This window comes from Canis lupus, chromosome 1, assembly GCF_048164855.1.
Source record: "Canis lupus baileyi chromosome 1, mCanLup2.hap1, whole genome shotgun sequence".
Classification (NCBI taxonomy): Eukaryota; Metazoa; Chordata; class Mammalia; order Carnivora; family Canidae; genus Canis; species Canis lupus.
Genome location: NC_132838.1, coordinates 113167581 through 113185297, shown reverse-complemented (window position 1 = coordinate 113185297; position 17717 = coordinate 113167581). Strand labels below are relative to the sequence as shown.

The window sequence follows — 17717 nt, the reverse complement described above, 5'->3', positions numbered from 1 at the left end:
ATCCAAAAGGTAGCAAAGTAGAGTAACTTTACAGAAGCTACCAATTAATACACATAGGTGTAGGTGTTAGGCAGTCTAACCTGTAAGGTATGTCAGAGGTGAGGTTTATTCTTTCTGCTTCTTGTACTTAGTACTGTGTCTTGGACAACATGTTCCATACCGATCCCTTAGCCCTGGTTCATTCTCTGGCTGCTTCACCTATTCTGTGGCATGGATGTGCTGTAATGTGGCGGTGCCTTACTGATGGTTTGAGGCGGGTGGTTTTTCATATAAATAGTATCACTTTGAATATTTGTGTGTGGGGGGGTGTGGTCATACATACACCTATGGGTGCATCTGTAGAGTAAACTGGAAGTTGAATTGCTGGGTTATAGAGCATATGCATTTGCAGTTTAGATAGAGGTTGCTAAATTGCCCTCCAAGAACATGGTGCCAATTTATCCTTCTACACTAAATATGAGAGTCCCCGCTTCCCACACAGCATGTTAAAATTTTAAAAAATTACTGTACTTTGAAATGCCTATCTCTGTGGCCCTATACTTCCCGAGCCCTTCAGTGGCTCTGCTTTCAGGGCAGCAGGCCCTTCTGAGCAGCTTCAACACCTTTTCCCCAGCAACAGAAGCCACTGCTGATTTTTAATGCCTGCATGCTTCTCTCTTGTATTGCCTTATAACCTGCAAGTCTCTGAGCATCAGTTCTGAGCCCTCTAATTCTTTGTCCCCAGATCAATGAGGAAATCTCCGTGAAGCACCTTCCTTCCACAGAGCCCGACCCACATGTTGTCCGCATCGGCTGGTCCCTGGACTCTTGCAGCACACAGCTGGGTAAGGGGAGGTCAGCCTAGCAGGCCAGAGAGTGGATTCTCAAGCTCCCTAAGCTCCTCTTCCCAGCGTGGGACTCAGAACACAGCTAGCCTGGGGTGGAACACCTGCCTGTCTTCAGGCATATAAGATTCAACTGAAAGGACTACAGTCAACTTTACTATGAAAAATGTATTCATCTTTTAGGAGAGGGTCCAAAGTTCTCTTCAGAAGGCTGATCCTTTTCTTTCTTAAAGATTTTATTTATTTATTTATTCATGAGAGGCAGAGACATAGGCAGAGGGAGAAGCAGGCTTCCCGTGAGGAACCCGGTGTGGGACTCAGTCCCAGGACTCTGGGATCACACCCTGAGCCAAAGGCAGGCTCAACCACTGAGCCACCCAGGCGTCCCTGATCCCTTTCTTTAGAAAAATCAGTTGTCTTCTGTCCTCAAACCATGCTGAAAAGAAGTTCCTCAAGCCCTGTTTGATTCTGACTGGGGTTTTCTGTCCAAAGCCAAACCCAGAGTAAAAGGGGAAGCAGGGGGCTGGTTGGCAGAGGCAGAGGCTGACCATTGAGAGGTTTTGAATGTTTAACAGGCCTCCAGGCCTCAAGTGACATCCTGGCCCCGGGTGGCTGATTTCAATGACTATTGCTGAGACCTTTTGCTTTGGTCATAAAAACATTCTGATTATGAAAGTAGTACGTGCTCTTTGTAAGAATTCAGGCCACATGGAAGGGGGGGTGGGGAATGAAAATCCTCCCAAAACTGTGAGATAACAACCAATGTTAACATTTTTATCTACAGTCTTCTGGCCAGTTCTTTTGTTCTTTGTATATCTCAAACTGGGTCACACTATGTGTACTATCTCATAGCCTGGTTTCTTTTTCCTACTTAATAGATACCAGGCATATTTTTGTAAATAAGTAGAGCTGCTTGACCACTACACAATTTTCCATTTTATACTTGTGTCACTTACTTGTTAAGTGTTTTGTGGATCGTGTAAGTTGGTTACAATTTTTTTCTGTTAAACTCTTGAGCCATCCTTGTGTGATGATCTGACCATTCACTTAAGACTGACCCTTAAAAGTAGAAATGTTAGGTCAGAAGGAGTGTATAGTTTCATTTGGATAGATATTCACACTTTTTACTTCAGATGCCTATGTCCTCTTGATTTCTCTCTTGGTTTTTGGGTGTAAGCGGTGGGTAGTTGATACAGGTAAAGATTCAAAACCCAGAACGGTCAGATGTCCAGGGCCAGCAGCTGGTATGTTGAAGCACTGGGCTTGGAATTCATACCTGTTGGTTCCTGCTTTTCTGGCAGGATGCGCCTTGGGTTCCTGGCCAATGATTTCCATATAACCCAGGTGTCAGGCAGAGCCCTCAGGATCTCACTCCTCCTCCCATTGGCAGTCTTAACCGGCCTTTGCCTGTTTGTTCCATCAGGTGAAGAGCCTTTCTCCTATGGCTACGGAGGCACTGGGAAGAAGTCCACCAACAGCCGGTTTGAGAACTATGGAGACAAGTTTGCAGAGAACGATGTGATTGGCTGCTTTGCGGTGAGTTCCGGCAGCCTATGGGAGGGTGCAGAACCAAATGTTGGTCCTATCAGCCAAACCCGTAGGCTTCTTTCTTAGAATACCTCTGTCCATCGTCTGCCTCGTGTCCAGCGTCTCTTGCTACAGCTTTTTGTCTCTCTTTACCAAACTGGAATGCTGGCTGGCTTTTTGGGCAAGGTGCTGCCATTCTCCTTTCTCTGATCTTCTGTGCGAAGCTGTCAGATGGCACCTTGGAGAGGTTTGGGGACATCAGGTGTGTGTAGCCTTTCCTCCGATCCTAGGTACCAAAGGGACATTTTCTGAACAAACTGAGGATTTCTTTTCTTTCTTTGCTATGGAATACCCTACCTGCTCTCAAGGGCAGTGCTGTTGGCTCTCGCCCCACTGTGGCATCCTCTCATTCCCAGACCTCTCCCTTCCTTCATATCACACTGGTGGAGCCAGACTTCCTACAGTGCACTGTTTTCTAGAAGGATGGTGGTGTGAGTAGATGCAAAACAGAACAAGATAGAGAGTGGCTCCCCTGCAGTCCAACTTCAGTCCCTGAGAACAGTGACTGACCCTTGACTTTGCTGTACACTATGGCTGCCAGCTATGGGGCCAGACTCACTAGACCTAGTTCTGCTTGTCCATTCAGCCCTGGGCAGCCTCCCTCCCAAATACTCCCCAAGTATTTCAGCATGCTTTCAACGAGAGTCGACCCCTACCTCAGAATTGTGTGTAGGGTCAGTAAGCCAATTCTTTAGAAATACTTCTAACAATGCCTGGAGCATATGAAGTGTTCAGTAAATATTACTTAACATTTTTATCATTAGGTGTTCTAGACATTGTAGAGCGTGTCACAAGACCTCAGGTGGGGTGGCTACCTGGTGCTTCCTCTTGATCTTGTTCTTCTCCCTCCCTCTTACTTGTATCCATGTACTGTTTTGTTTTTCCTCATTCTCACTTTAAAATGATTTCAAACTCAAAAGCCCTAAGAAATCTCAGTCCTGCCCAGATTATAACATTTGCCAATTTGCCTTTACCATTTCTTAAACATATATGCATATGTGTCTGATTTGTATCTGGTCTACTTGAGAGTAGGTTGCCTATATCATGTCTTTAGTTTTTAATCTCCAGTCTGCATTTCCTAAGAATAAAGCTGCTGTCTTAACCACAATAGTTATCAAATTTAACATTGATGTAATGCTATTATCTACTCCACAGGCCGCATTAAATTTTGTCAGTTGTCCCAACAGTATCCTTAGAGCAGTTTTGTTCCTCATCCAGGATCCAGTCCAGGATCACGGATTGCATTCTCAAAGCTTTTTTTTTAGTTTGAAATAGTTTATCAGTTTTCTTTTGTTTTTCATGACCTCATTATCATTTTAATAAAAAACATGTTTTCTTCACCAAAAATTCACCACATTTATGCCCTATAAACTGCTCTAAACCTTGCATTTTTTCCCCATTTAACAGTCAATCTTGGCTGTCTTTCCTTCTCCACACAGATAGTATAGATCTAGATCAGTTAAAAACATTTTTGAATAGTTAATGAATTCATATGGCTTCCAAAGATATCAAGAGAGATATATCAAAAGATACGCAGTGCAAAGTCTTCTTCAGACCTTCCCCTTCTGCCCATTGTTCACATACCCCCTCCCCTCACAGGAACCCACCAATCTTAGGATTTCTGTATCCAAATACAAGAAAGATGATTGTCATTTTTCTTTTGTGCAAAAGATAGCATAGCATACCTGTTATTCTACATTGTTTTTGCTTAATTATCTTAGAGATTTTTTTTTTGTCACTACCTAGAAGACTTTTTGTTCTTTCACATAGTCTGCAGTCATTGTGTGGACCTACCGTATTCACACAATCAGTTCTCCATTAGTTGGCATTTGATTAGTTTCTCTCTTTTTTTATTAGGTGGCGCCTAATATTCTGGCACAGGCACCAGTTTACCCTGCATTAATTTAGCCAATCTCCTGTCGCGATGGCTGGGGAAGCTGTTTGCTGGGGTAGTCAATGCTGCAGTGACAGGTTTTCCTTTTCCCACTTATCAGAGTATCTTGAGGATCTTTCTGTGTTTCCACACTTGGATCTCCTCTTCTCCTCTGTCCCATAGTCTCTCCCACTTCCCCATTGGGGCACAGTTGGCAGTGCTGTGTTAAGTGATTTGTATATACATCTTTGCATTCTTGTGGGAATCCACCTGAAGTGTTTATTTCTGAAAGTGTAATTTCTGGGTCAGAGGTGGGTTTTTAAATTTTGATCACTGCCACCAAGACCATGCTCCAAAGAGGCTGTGTCAGTTTAACATGTCACCAGCATGTTAGGGCAGCATCCCCCATACTGTCTCCCATCTGAGCATGAGGCTCTGAGTCTGTGCCAGTTTAGAACTATAGGCCTTGACTCTTGCTGCAGCTAGATCATTCAGCCAGGGACCCCTCTACTTCTGTTTTTAAGATTCTATGCCCAGTTTCCTTTTTTCAAAGGGTGCCATAACTTTTTAAAAGGCTTGGGGTGAGGGGTTGGAGGAGGTGTGAAAACCAGCGGCCTGAGGGAAGCCAAGGGGAGCCCATTTGTGTTAGATCTTGAGTTCTCAACAGTCACAAAACACAGGACAAAATGGCTGCCAGGCAGTGAGAATAAGATAACCCATTTCAGCAGACCGTAAGGAGTATTGTACTTGGAGCCTTAGGGACAACACAAGGAGGTGTGAGAGATGAGGCTGCAAAACTGATGGGCTCTGAATAACACTGGGCATGATGACTTTGAGGTTTGAGGCCCTGGACCAGCACCATGTATTCTAGCAGGAGTGACAGGACCACACTTGCCTCTTGGACAGGTGGCCCCAGCGGTGGTAGATTGTCAGTTGAGGGAGCTGGTTTCTGTACAATATGGTAAATTTCCTTAGTGAAGCTGGTGGCCTTAAGGAAGGCTGACCCCCTCCCCCGGATGTTCATCTCCATGGTGGAGCAGTGGGGACCTGGGCCACTCTTGCTCAGGTAGGAAGATATGGCAAGGATCCTGCTGCAGGGATTGGGCAGGATTCACTCTGGCAGATGTTTGTGTGTCTACTCTGCATGGCCTTGACCTCTGTGAGCACTTAGAGATGAACAGGTAAGCACTATATAGAGCTGTGTCCTGTGAGCACTGAGGACAGTGGTGAGGAAGCTACTTAGGGAAAGGGATTCTCACCCCTTCTTAAAGGACAAGTCCCAAGGTGGTCTCCCCATCAAGGAGGGAAGGAATATCACATCTTGGACTTTTATATCAGGAACCTGACCTTGTACTTGGCTTTAGTCTGGCATCTGATGACAAGTTTTGAGTCTCTCTTAAATGTAAACCTTTACCCTGCACCCAGAGTGATCATTTTGAAACCACTTTGACGGGCCATTCCCCTGTTCAAAAAAGGTCAGGGGCTCTGCTCTGCCATCAGCATGGAGTCCACACTCCTGAGGTGATTGAGAGCCCCTCACAACGCTGAGGGCAGCCCATGATGCCTGGCATCATTGCTCCTATTGACCCACTTAATCCTCAGAACAACCCTTTGCAGCAGAAAATCTTGTCACCGCCCCCCCACCCCTTGTTTGATAGGGAAGCTGCAGATGAAACACCAGGGTCACACAGTGTGTAAATAGGAGAGCTAAAGCAGCCTGCCTTCCCAAATGGTCTGAACCACTAAGTTCTAAGCTCCAGCTGCTCCACAAGGACTCCGTAGTTGTTGAATGAACAGATATGCCTGACTTTCCCGCTGCACCTGAAGTTACTTCTCCCTCATCTTTTATGCTTTAGCCAGGCTGACCCTTTGTTCTCTCACCATCAGATTTATAAACAAGCCACACTTCTCTGTAGGACACTCTCCTCCCACCGAAGACTTGGCTCGTTTCCATGTATTGTTCAGGACTTGGCTTACAGGTTTCCTCCGAGAATTTTGCTCCCAGATAGGTGCTCTTACCGAATCAGGATGGTGTTCTTGTCTGATTCCCCACTAGGCCCCGAGCTCTGTCAGGCCCAGGTCACCATAGACGTGTACATAAGGAAGAGCAGGAGCTGTGCAACATGTGTTGAACAAACATGAGTGCATTTGTAGAGCTGGGCTTGACTCAGAAGGCCCTGTTGTGGCTTGCTTTCCAACTGTTCTCTTCGCAGACTGCCCTGACTGGGCTTGAGGAGAGACAGAATCGTCTTTTCCTTCACGATTATCTCAAGCTCGGCACAAGACTTGGCACTTCCTAATAGGACACATGTCACATCCCCTGGGTTTGGGAGCAAGGAGGGCTTTGGCTGCACTTTCTCAGCAGTTCCCTGGTGGTGCTTCATGTATCTGTGCTGGGGGAGGGAGGCCCTTAGTTGTGGGCAGGAGGCTGTGTTTCCATTCCCTGTGTCTGCTCCCACCCAGCTTTGGCTCCTAATGCCTAAAGCAGAGCGTTGCCAGTTATCTTCCTTTGGCTTTTTCTCCTAGGACTTTGAATGTGGAAATGATGTGGAACTTTCCTTCACCAAGAATGGGAAGTGGATGGGCATTGCCTTCCGAATCCAGAAGGAAGCCTTGGGGGGTCAGGCCCTCTACCCTCATGTCCTAGTGAAGAATTGTGCTGTGGAGTTCAACTTCGGGCAGCGGGCAGAGCCCTACTGTTCCGTTCTCCCAGGCTTCACCTTTATCCAGCACCTTCCCCTGAGTGAGCGGATCCGGGGCACCGTTGGACCAAAGAGCAAGGCAGAATGTGAGGTGAGTGGGACTGGAAGACCGAATTGGAGGCCACCACTCAAGAGCCACGTCCGCTGCCAAGGCAGAGGGGACACACGGCAGCCAGGTGATGAAAGGGGCACAGCCTCTCTTGAAGGAGTAACCGTGGGGCCTCTCCTTCCAGGCTTCCCAGAACTAGGAGAGAGAGGTGAGGGTGGTAGGTGTGGCTTGGGCTGAAGAGGGGAGGGGCTGAGCTAAGAGACCTAAATCTTGGAAGGGTTCCCAAAGGAAGTTGTCATGTGGCTTCTTCCACACTGCATTTTCAGGGAGTCCAAGACTGTCCAAGAACAAAAAATGACAGTTGATCTTGGGGGTGATTTGGCTGCAGAAGCTGTACTGGCGAGCTTTGCTTTCAAAATAATGTTTTTTCAGATACATAAGTGATTTTATGTTTATTCAAAAAAAAAAAACTAAACATGAAGATTAGTATCCAATAATTCCACTGTCTGCAAATAAGTTCATCGATAGAATTTTCAAGTTTATGCTGTCCTTTTTGCTGTGCTGGGTGCCTGTTTTATACACACACACGCTTATAATTGAGATTGTAAAGTATAAGCATTTTGATATCCGCCCTTTTCACTCAATATTATTTTGTCAGCTTTATCCTATTACATGAACCCCTTTTTAAAATCTCATTTTTAATGGCCTTACAAATGAATCATTCCCCTCTTGGTGGGCATTTAAGTTGTATCTAGTGTTTGGCAAATTCTAAATGTACTAAATAAATAAATACCATGCTTGTACTGCTGTGTATAGTCTGTCCCCTTCTCAGACTCCAGGAAGGTTGTACCACTACTCACGGCCACTACATGTGCCATTCACAGTGCATGACCCTCTCTGGGCTTTTCCCTGTCAGCCACTTAATCCCGCCTGAACAAAAACGTAAATATTCATGATAATAATACATGATTTTGTGCTCTCCCCATGTGAGGCCCTCTGTTAAGCATCTGACTCCTCATGTCTTTGAATCTCAACAGCAGCACTGTGAGGTAGACACTATTATTGCTTCTGTTTTCTGGAGGCAGCCATGAGGATTAGAGTTACCCTTGAGGTCACCAGTGAGTGAAGATTGTGCCAGGCTGCCATACCACCTGCTGCTACTGCTGCAGTGTCACTCTGTCCCATTCTTGTAGATTCTGATGATGGTGGGCCTGCCCGCTGCTGGTAAGACCACATGGGCCATCAAACATGCAGCTTCCAACCCCTCCAAGAAGTACAACATTCTGGGTACCAATGCCATCATGGATAAAATGCGGGTAAGCATGGTTCCTGGTTTCTTTGTAACCACTTCCCACCCCTCAAATGCTGCTTGGCAGCCAGGACCACCCACCATTTCACCACCCTCTGCCTGCAGGTGATGGGCCTACGCCGGCAGCGGAACTATGCTGGCCGCTGGGACGTCCTGATCCAGCAGGCCACCCAGTGCCTCAACCGCCTCATCCAGATCGCCGCACGCAAAAAACGCAACTACATTCTAGATCAGGTATTTACTGGTGACCATCATGTCCCAGGAAAGGGAAGGGGTCTGTTGAGTGCCTCAGAATTCTCTGGTCCTTTTATTTTTTTTTCTCCAGAATGTCTGGGACTGCAGTGCTGATCAGGGAGTCAGCCATACATGATGACACAGTCCCAGACTCTTAGCATAGTTGTCTGAGCCCAGTCTGTGGGTAAGGTCTGAGGTCATGATCCAGATGTAGCTCAGGCTCTCAGCAGCCCAAAGAACATCATCAGGTAAGAGCTATTTAGTAAAATGGAAGGGACATGGTTTTCTGAGCCGGACAAACCTCGGCTTAAATCCAAGCTGTGCTACTTCCCAGCTAAGTGCCTGTGGGCAGCTGGTTTCATCCTTCAAATCTCAGTCTCCTGGTTGGGAGAGATCATAATGGTGCCCACGTAACACACGTTTTGGCAGATAGTAGCTGGAGATTGTTGTTAATTGCTCTACAAAATAGGTATGTCCTAGCTGCTGTTAGCCTGGTTTTTGTTTGTTTTTAAATATTTTACTTATTCATGAGAGACGCAGAGAGGAAGAGGCAGAGACACGGGCAGAGGGCGAAGCAGGCTCCGTGCAGGGAGCCCAACATGGGACTCTATCCCAGATCTCCAGGATCACACCCTGGGCTGAAGGTGCTAAACCGCTGAGCCACCCAGGCTGCCCTGTTAACCTGTTTTTATGACTGTTGGATACATACCTAAGTATGTATTTTCTACCAGTTATGAGGAAGGTTCTTAGCATCAGGCAATCTGAGAACCTTTGAAATTAAACCATAATTTTGTATGCAAGCAGAGATATGTCCTTTAAAAAAAAATAAACTGGACATGGGCAGCCCCGGTGGCACAGCGGTTTAGCACCGCCTGCAGCCCAGGGCGTGATCCTGGAGACCCTGGATCGAGTCCCACGTTGGGCTCTCTGCATGGAGCCTGCTTCTCCCCCTGCCTGTGTCTCTGCCTCTCTCTCTCTCTCTCTGCATCTCTGAATAAATGAATAAAATCTTAAAAAAAAAAAAAAAAAAAAAACCTGGACAGTTTTGAGTTAGGATAGGAAGATTGTTCATGGCTTTCAGCATTCTCAAAAGAATGAGTGACCCAAACATGGTTAAGGATCCCTTTCTCAGAGTAATGAATTCCTTAGGTTGGGCGCCTTGAGACGTCCTTCTTGATACTGTCCTAAAGGCTGTCTCAAGTAGTAGATCCTTTATTTTGGGATCTCTGAACAAGCCTCTGCTCCCCTTAACCTTGTGCACGGGCTTTCTTAAAAATCTGTGAGTGCAAATACGAGTAGCACCCCCTACCCCCACCCCACCCCAGCCCTTACTGGAGTGCCTTCCATGCATGTAGCCCTGGATACTTGATTACCATGAATTCAAAGAGTTCCTGATGAGGGTGGAGCTGGTGGGGGTAGGCTTGTCAGAAGGGTGGTTGGAAACTCCAGGGAACCAAGTTGGCTTTGTGTAGGAGTAAGCATCTTCTACAAAAACAATTGAGCAGGAACTCCAGGTTGGGCTTGTGGACACACGGAGATTTGGGGAGAGTGGTGCCGAGAAAGCACAGAATTTCTGTGCCCATTCCCTGTATCTTGCCCTATGTATCTTCCACCTAGCTGTTCTCGAGTTACATTCTTTTCATAATAAACCAGTAAGTTGATGTGTATAGCGGAAGAAATGAAGTCTCATAGCCAGCATTTGAAAAGAGCACATAATAAGAACTAGGGTTTTTTAAGTAATTTTTTATTTTTATTTTTTATTTATTTATTTTTTTAAGATTTTATTTATTTATTCATGAGAGACACACGCAGAGAGAGAAGCAGAGACATAGGCAGAGGGAGAAGCAGGCTCCATGCAGGGAGCCTGATGTGGGACTCGGTCCTGGGACTCTGGGATCGCACCCTGAGCTGAAGGCAAACGCTCAACCACTGAGCCACCCAGGGTTCCCCTAAATAATTTTTTTAAAGATCTATTTATTATAGAGAGGGCACACAAGTTGGGGGAGGGGTAGAGGGAGAAGAGTAGGGAGAGAGAAGCCAACTGAGCCAACAGCAGCCAACTATGCCTGCTGAGTGTGGGGCTTGATCTCACGACCTTGACATCATGACCTGAGCTGCCATCAAGAGTCAGACACTAAAAAAAAAAAAAGAGTCAGACACTTAACCAACTAAGCCACACAGGTGCCCCAATGAGAAATTAGTTTTTAAAGATAAAAAGAAGCTATTAGCTGGTGATAGTTTTTTATGGTAGACAAATTAAAAGATCCTGAGAAGTTAAGTGTTGAGTGGAAATATGTGGTTTGCTGATGAAACCGCATACTACAAAACCTTAAAAGTTGGCCAAGGCTATGCCACACCTTTGGCTCTCTTACATGATGGTGGACATGTGAGATTCACCCTAGATGTTGCTTTTCTAAAAGATGGACCTGAAAGGTGTATTTTCATCCAGTGAGCAATGCTGCAATCATAAGATTGAGCCCTGAAGACTCCCATTTGTAGAGAACACAAGACATGAGACACCTGGTTTGGTCAGTGGTTGCGTCTGCCTTTGGCTCAGGGCCTGATCCTGGATCCAGGGATTGAGTCCCATATCAGACTCCCTGAGAAGAGCGTGTTTCTTCCTCTGCCTGTGTCTGTGTCCCTCATGAATAAATAAATAAAATTAAAAAAAAAAAAAGGACATGATCCTATAATACTAAACTTTGATAAAAAATAAGTCATTGCAAAAAAATAAAAACTTTAAAAATTTTTTTAAAAATAAAAAAAAAAATAAGTCATTGAGCTAATGAAAAAAAAAACACAGTTGAAAACAGTTGAGCACAGGATAGTCTAAGGGACACCCAAGGTTACTATCCCAGCTCAGCCCCATTCATGATGCGTATAGCCAGCCTTTTCCCCCTTTAAAAGACTTTGTCTTTTATTTTTCTTTCTTTTTTCTTTTCTTTCTTTTTTTTTTTTTTTAATTTCAGTCTTCTACACCCAAGGCTCAAATCTATAACCCCAAGATCAAGAGTTACATGCTCTACCAACTGACCCAAAGATTATGTTTTTTAAACAAGCCTCATTTTGCCACATACTTAGGGTATTTTGAAAGTATAGTCCACCTTGACCCCAGTGTGATTCCAGGTCCTGAAAAATAGAGAGCTGCACCCTCAGGATTCCTTGTTTGGATACCCAAGAATCCTTGCCCTTTTTTTTTTTTTTTTCCTCTGTTTCCTAATTAAATCATTTGTGAAACCCATTTCAAATATGTGGCCCAGTGGAGAAGGATTATAATCCTAGGGGAAAATGGTCTTTAATGTCTGTATTCAACATTTCAAGGTGGGCTTTCCCTGGAAGTCAAGCCCCCAGCATCTCAGCCAGGCACAGAACAGCTGAGGTCTGAAAAGACTCACTGTTGGCCTTCTTGGTTTGTGCTAGCTTGTTCAGGGACAGGGTCCAGGGCTGTACCAGGTGCACCTGTACTCTTCAGGGCTGCTGGCCTCCTGGTGGAGGGACCTGCAGGTCAAGTCAAGTGACCCAAGCCAACAGAGAGGCAAAATAACCTAAACTCTGAAGGAGGAACAGGAGAGTTCTCTGATTAACCACAGATTGGAGGATTGAATAGGGGCCTGAAGCTATAGATTATTCAGGCCTCAGAAGAGGTCTGAAGCCAGTGATTTGACCTATTGTGGGCTTAAGCCCCAGAAGTGGGTTCCAGAAAACCGTGGAGGTAGGATGTAAGATTCAGAGCAGAACCCTGGCCAGGTGCTGGCACTTCCCACTCCACCAACTTCAACAGTGAGGGATAAGTCGATGTATAGCTGAATCCTGAGCTAGATAGAACTCCCAGAGCAGAGACAGTACCGCCGGCAAAATCCCTACAGTCCTAGGGTCTTAGCTTAGGGTTATCTTTTCCCTTTCCCCTCTGATTTTTCCTAAGTGGTCAGACCTCCTCACATTTGGCTCTCCCGAGGTTGGCCTCAGAAATGCTCATCCTTAGAGGGAAGGAGAAAGAGGCTATGTGAGCCAGAATTCTGCCTTTGGCCAGAATCCCAGCCCCTATCCCAGGCTGTGTCTCATTGAGCACAAGCTCTCAGGTGTGTTGGAGCCTGGACCTATATATCATGATGATTTCAGTACTCTTGATATGGGGGTGTTAGAGCTGTGGGACATCTGAGGAGGGCAAGAAAAAAATAGCTGGATTTGGGGGGGGAAGCTGAGCCCTCATCAGAGAAAGGAACCTATTTGAAGTAATGTAGTCAGTTTACTGGTAGAACAGGTTTTAGCTGACCTCCCAGAAAAATCACAGCCAAGAATGGTGGGGTCTATGGTGGAAAATTAGGAAAGCTGTCTGGAAATGGGGTGCCTGGCAAGGATATGGACGATGATAAAAGGAGTTGAGACTTTGTCCTGAGGGCAGTGGGGAACCAGGATCATGTTTTCATCAGAGAGGGACATGGCTAAAGGCGAACAGAGAAGTAGGAGGCCACATTGCCTCAAGTGCTCTTTAGGGCCCTTTCTTACCCATGGAAAGCCTCTGGAATGAGTTCCTGCCTGGCCTGCCCCTGGCCTACCATAGAGCTTTGAGATGGTGCAGAGCAGGGGCAGGAACTCTCCTGAAGGCTTTGAGAAGGCCTCTGCAGGGCCATGTATGAGGGCCCCAAACCATTCCCAGAGTTGAGGGCTGCAGGCAATGAGTTCTCTTAGGGCTCTCACAGCACAGAGCCAGGCCAGGCAGTAGTAATCAGAAGCAGAACTGGATGTGACAGCATTGCCAACCCTGTCTCAGTCGTCAGAACCTGTGGTATTAGTCCTAGTCCTGCTTTGCATCCCCGTTGATGATGATGACCAAGAACAGATAGGAGTTAAAAGCCTAACCATTGGGAACCTCCCCATGTCCTGTCAGCAGCTGTCAGCAGCCGCTTTCCCAAGTCCCATGCCATGCCTTCCCGTGAGACAGAAACCTAGAGCTAAGAGGAGAGGTCCAGAGTAAACCGCCTCTTGATGGCAGTTGTTGTAGAGAGGGAGGTGTTTCTCTTCTCCACCTTCCCCATCCCCAGAGCCTCAGCCTGTTGCATTGTTGACAATTCCAGACAGTTCTCTTCCTGCATTTGTGGTTCCTTCCACTGGGTTTACCTCTAAGCCCAGAGTTCTTTTGTCACTGACTTTGTCACTGGCTTTAAATGTGCTTCTCTGGGGTCCAGCCAGGTTCCTGTCATGGCCAGCCTGACCCTACTAAGCTCTGGACAGGAGACAGTGGGACTCTCATAGCCGGAGTTATTTCTGCTACTGTATTTCTCCCTCATTCCCCCAGACCATCATACACCAGAACTGCCCACAGAACTTCTTGGAGAAACTCAACTCCTGTCCTTTGGCCCACTTCGCTGGGGATTGAGGATAGCTAGGGAGCCAGGGAACACAGCCCCAGACCTTCTTAGAGTCAGCATCTCTAAGCAGGGTGGGACCGGGAGAAGCAGGAGCTGGGCAGAGGGATCCCACACAGCTGGAAGAGCTGACCTAGCTGTTGTGCTGGTCTCCTAGCAACAGCCACCAGCAGCCCCCAGTGACCATAGCATTGCTGGGCCAACCTAAGGGCTCTGACCTCACTGTGTTTGCTGTAGCAACAGCCACCAGCAGCTAACTCCCTTTCCTCCAGGAAGCCAAACATTTGGATTTCTGCTGGCCTGGTTCAGACTCTCTTCTTCCCTTCCCCAAGACCAGGAATAAGGGGAGGGAAAGACACTCTTAAAAACACTCGCCAAGTGTGTTCTCAGTACCTCCGTTCCAGAGTGTCTGAGGACCCATCTCTCAGAGTCTAGCCACTTCCCAGGACAGGGGCTGACTATTATTAGTAGTCCAGTATGCTCCACCCCCACTCCTCCCACTCCCATGAAGCTTCAAGGACTAGCCTTCTTGACCACATTGCTTCTATTTTCTGCCCCCTCATCAGCACATTTACAGGGCAGGTCTGCCCTTGGAAAATCTCCAGGAGGTGTTTATCCCTGTCTTTGGGGTTTGAGGCAGTCAAAATAGGATCATTTCTTATGGGCAAGAACCGTGGAATGGGTTGTCCACAGAATGGTCTGGAGCCACAGTCACTCTGGCTTTTGTGCCAGGAGAAAACCTCATTATTTAGCTGGAGGAGGCCAAATTCTATCTTGTTATGATCAGATGCCACCTTGTTTTGCTTTTAGGAATGAGTCCAGGAAGAGCAGTGGGAAGAGGGACTTTTCCTCTGTAACCTGATGTGCCTCTTAACCACTTGTGGCCCACGGCCTCTCCAGGGGCCAGTCTTCAGGGCCCAGATCCCAGCATGGGTGTGTGCTTGCAGCATAGACTATCCTCCTCCCTTTCCTTGAAGGGTGGAACATTTTCCCTGGGGCACGGGGAAGAACATCCCTGCCTGTTGTGTGTCAGGATCAAGGGTCTGATTGGTTTAGAGAACAGCTGCACCCACAGCCCAGATCTCCCAGCAGATGTGCACTGGGGTCCTTGGCCTCTGGCCGACCTACAGCCCAGTATCCTCTTCCTTGTGCCTTGGGAGAGGATCTCTTGTGTCTTGTCTTTTCTTCGAATTTAACTTTCCTTGGTCCTTTCCATTGGGAAGCCTTTCCTGGGACAGTGTCAGTCCTATTGGCCATATTTTCAGATCCACCCTATGTGTGTTGACTTGGAACTTTCCCTGCCCCCTCCTTGCCACATGCCAGACACTCACATCTGCAAATCCTCATCAGAGCCAAGAGGAAGATCTGATCCCTCTCTTTCAGATGAAGAAATTTGAGACACAGGCTAATTAGGTGACTTGTCTAGTCTCACAAATAGTAGGAGGCACAGCTGGGATTTCAAACCCCAGCTTCTTCCCCAAAGCCTGTGTTCTTTCTACCCTGTCTCACTGTACCTGCCTTTTAGAGTATGAGCAGGGAGAGGGAGAGAGAGAATCCCAAGCCCACTTCATGCTGAGCACAGAGCCTGACTCAGGACTCAGACCCACGACTCTGAGATCACGGCCTGAGCCAAAACCAAGAGTCAGATGCTTAACCAACTGAGCCACCCAGGGGCCCCTGTCCCTGCCTTTCCTTTTTTTTTTTCTTTCTTCTTAAGATTTTGTTTATTTATTCATGAGAGACAGAGAGAGAGAGGCAGAGATACAGGCAGAGGGAGAAGCAGGCTCCATGCAGGGAACCCAATGCGAGACTTGATCCCAGACTCGAGGATCATGCCCTGAGCTGAAGGCAGATTCTCAACTGCTGAGCCACCCAGGCGTCGTCCCTCTGTCCCTGTCTTTCTGATGGGAAGTCACTATTAATTTGATCTTCCCCTGGTCTGGATCACTTCACGTTTACTTTACAATGAGACTAACCATGGCATACCTCCCTCCCCAGTAACAGCCATAACAACAGTGGCTCCCATTTGTTGAATGTTGGCTGTGAGCCAGGCCCTGGGCTAACCAAGGGCTTTTACTCAACATGAATTCCTGAAGTCTTAATAGTGAACATATGACATTCATACTATTTTCCCCTTTCAGGGCTTGAGACTCATTAAATGCAAAGTATGTTGATTTTACAGACAAGTAGGTTGAGTGGAACTTGTTCACCCAGGGCCATGGGGGTGTGACCTGACCACACTCTAACTTAGGTTAGAGTTGGGATATGCCAAGCCACCCACCCACACACACACTGCCTGCCTCTATCAAGACAGCTCCCATGCTGGAGGCTGCCTCAGAAACCCCACTCAAGGTCTTAATTGTGTTTGGGGCAGTTGTTCTATTATCCTTTTCCGCTCAGTCTTTAGCAGCCCTGGCAGGGAGGCATTTCATCTGATTTACAGATGAAGCAACTATAAGGACTGGCCAGAGTGAGTTAATGGCCAAACTAGGACTTGACCCTGGGCTTTTCCACCCTATCAGGATGGAAATACAGTATTTTTTGTGTCTCTTGGTACCTGCCCCTCAAGGGCTTTTCCCTTGAGTCCCTTTCAGAGCCGCTAAAAGTTGTTCAAAAGCAGGTATTTTTTTTTTTTTTTTTTTTCAAAAGCAGGTATTCCTCAGGACTCCTAATTCTCTTCAGTGTCTTAAGTTTGGATAGGGAGGATACCTGTATGGTGCCTGGGTCCCGTCTCCAGAAACGAGTTTGGTAATTCCTGAGTGGCATTAGGGCTATTCTCTTTTCCAGTAGCATCCAGGTGATTTGGGTGTACAGGCTGAATCTGTGAGCCCTGGGGTGCCACAGGTCTGGGTCTCAGTTCCAAAGAGCACATAGAAGGTACTCAGTAAATGGAAGCTGTTGGCAACTGCTACTCTTGGTCAGGTGTGTTCTAGAGCACCACTTTGTGCCAGAACCAGCCCAGGACACACCTGTGCATCACCTAGAGGAAGGGAACAGAACGTTAGCAGCAAAACTGCACTTGTGAAAAAGCATGGGCTGTTGCCTTGTCCTGCTCTCTGGGTAGAAGCCTGTGGGTAAGCCTGATGGCTTTAGAGAAGGACTAGGGGAATAAAAGAACCACAGTGTTGATGAAAACAGTCCACAAAACTGTCAGAAGGGGCTGGTTAATTATGGCAACCATTCTGTAAATATTATGTAGCCATTAAAAGAGAACACTGGCCCAGAAAAACGTTAGAGAAACATTAAGTGAAAAAAGCCTTCCAGAGAGTATGTAGCATGATTCCACTTGTATTAAAAATCACACACATCGGGATGCTTGGATGGCTCAGCAGTTTGGTGTCTGCCTTCAGCTCAGGGCTTGATCCCGGGTGCAGGGATCAAGTCCCATATTCGGCTCCCTACAAGGAGCCTGCTTTTCCTTCTGCCTAGGACTCTGCCTCTCTCTCTGTGTCTCAGAATAAATAAAAAATTTAAAAAAATCTTAAAATAGAATAAATAAAATTTATTCTTAAATTTATTTATTGTTAGAATAAATAAAATCTTAAAAATCACAAATCTGTGTTGATTTCAACAGCACATACACTAAAATAAAATTGGAACGATACAGAGAAAATTACCATGGCCTCTGCTTGAGGATGACACGCAGATTCGTGAAGCGTTCCATATTTTAACTATGACCAATTTCCCATGTGTACCTCTAAGATTTTTCCATCATATCTCAAAGTAAATGCTTTAAGAAAGAAAAAAATTCATACAGATCTTTCTAGAAATAC

At 46.4% G+C, this 17717-nt stretch overlaps 1 protein-coding gene and 1 pseudogene across 5 annotated transcripts in view; both read left to right on the top strand.

Annotated features, from left to right (window-relative positions):
- Positions 1–17717, top strand: part of HNRNPUL1 (heterogeneous nuclear ribonucleoprotein U like 1) — a 36750-nt gene that overhangs the window by 12937 nt on the left and 6096 nt on the right. For all 5 annotated transcript variants that reach the window (XM_072776922.1, XM_072776914.1, XM_072776906.1 and 2 more), the window contains exons 6-10: positions 725–824; positions 2248–2360; positions 6811–7077; positions 8229–8351; positions 8450–8578. In XM_072776922.1, coding sequence (XP_072633023.1) covers positions 725–824; positions 2248–2360; positions 6811–7077; positions 8229–8351; positions 8450–8578 — 732 coding nt within the window. The remainder of the gene's footprint in view (positions 1–724; positions 825–2247; positions 2361–6810; positions 7078–8228; positions 8352–8449; positions 8579–17717) is intronic.
- Positions 17502–17614, top strand: LOC140608785 (U6 spliceosomal RNA; annotated as a pseudogene).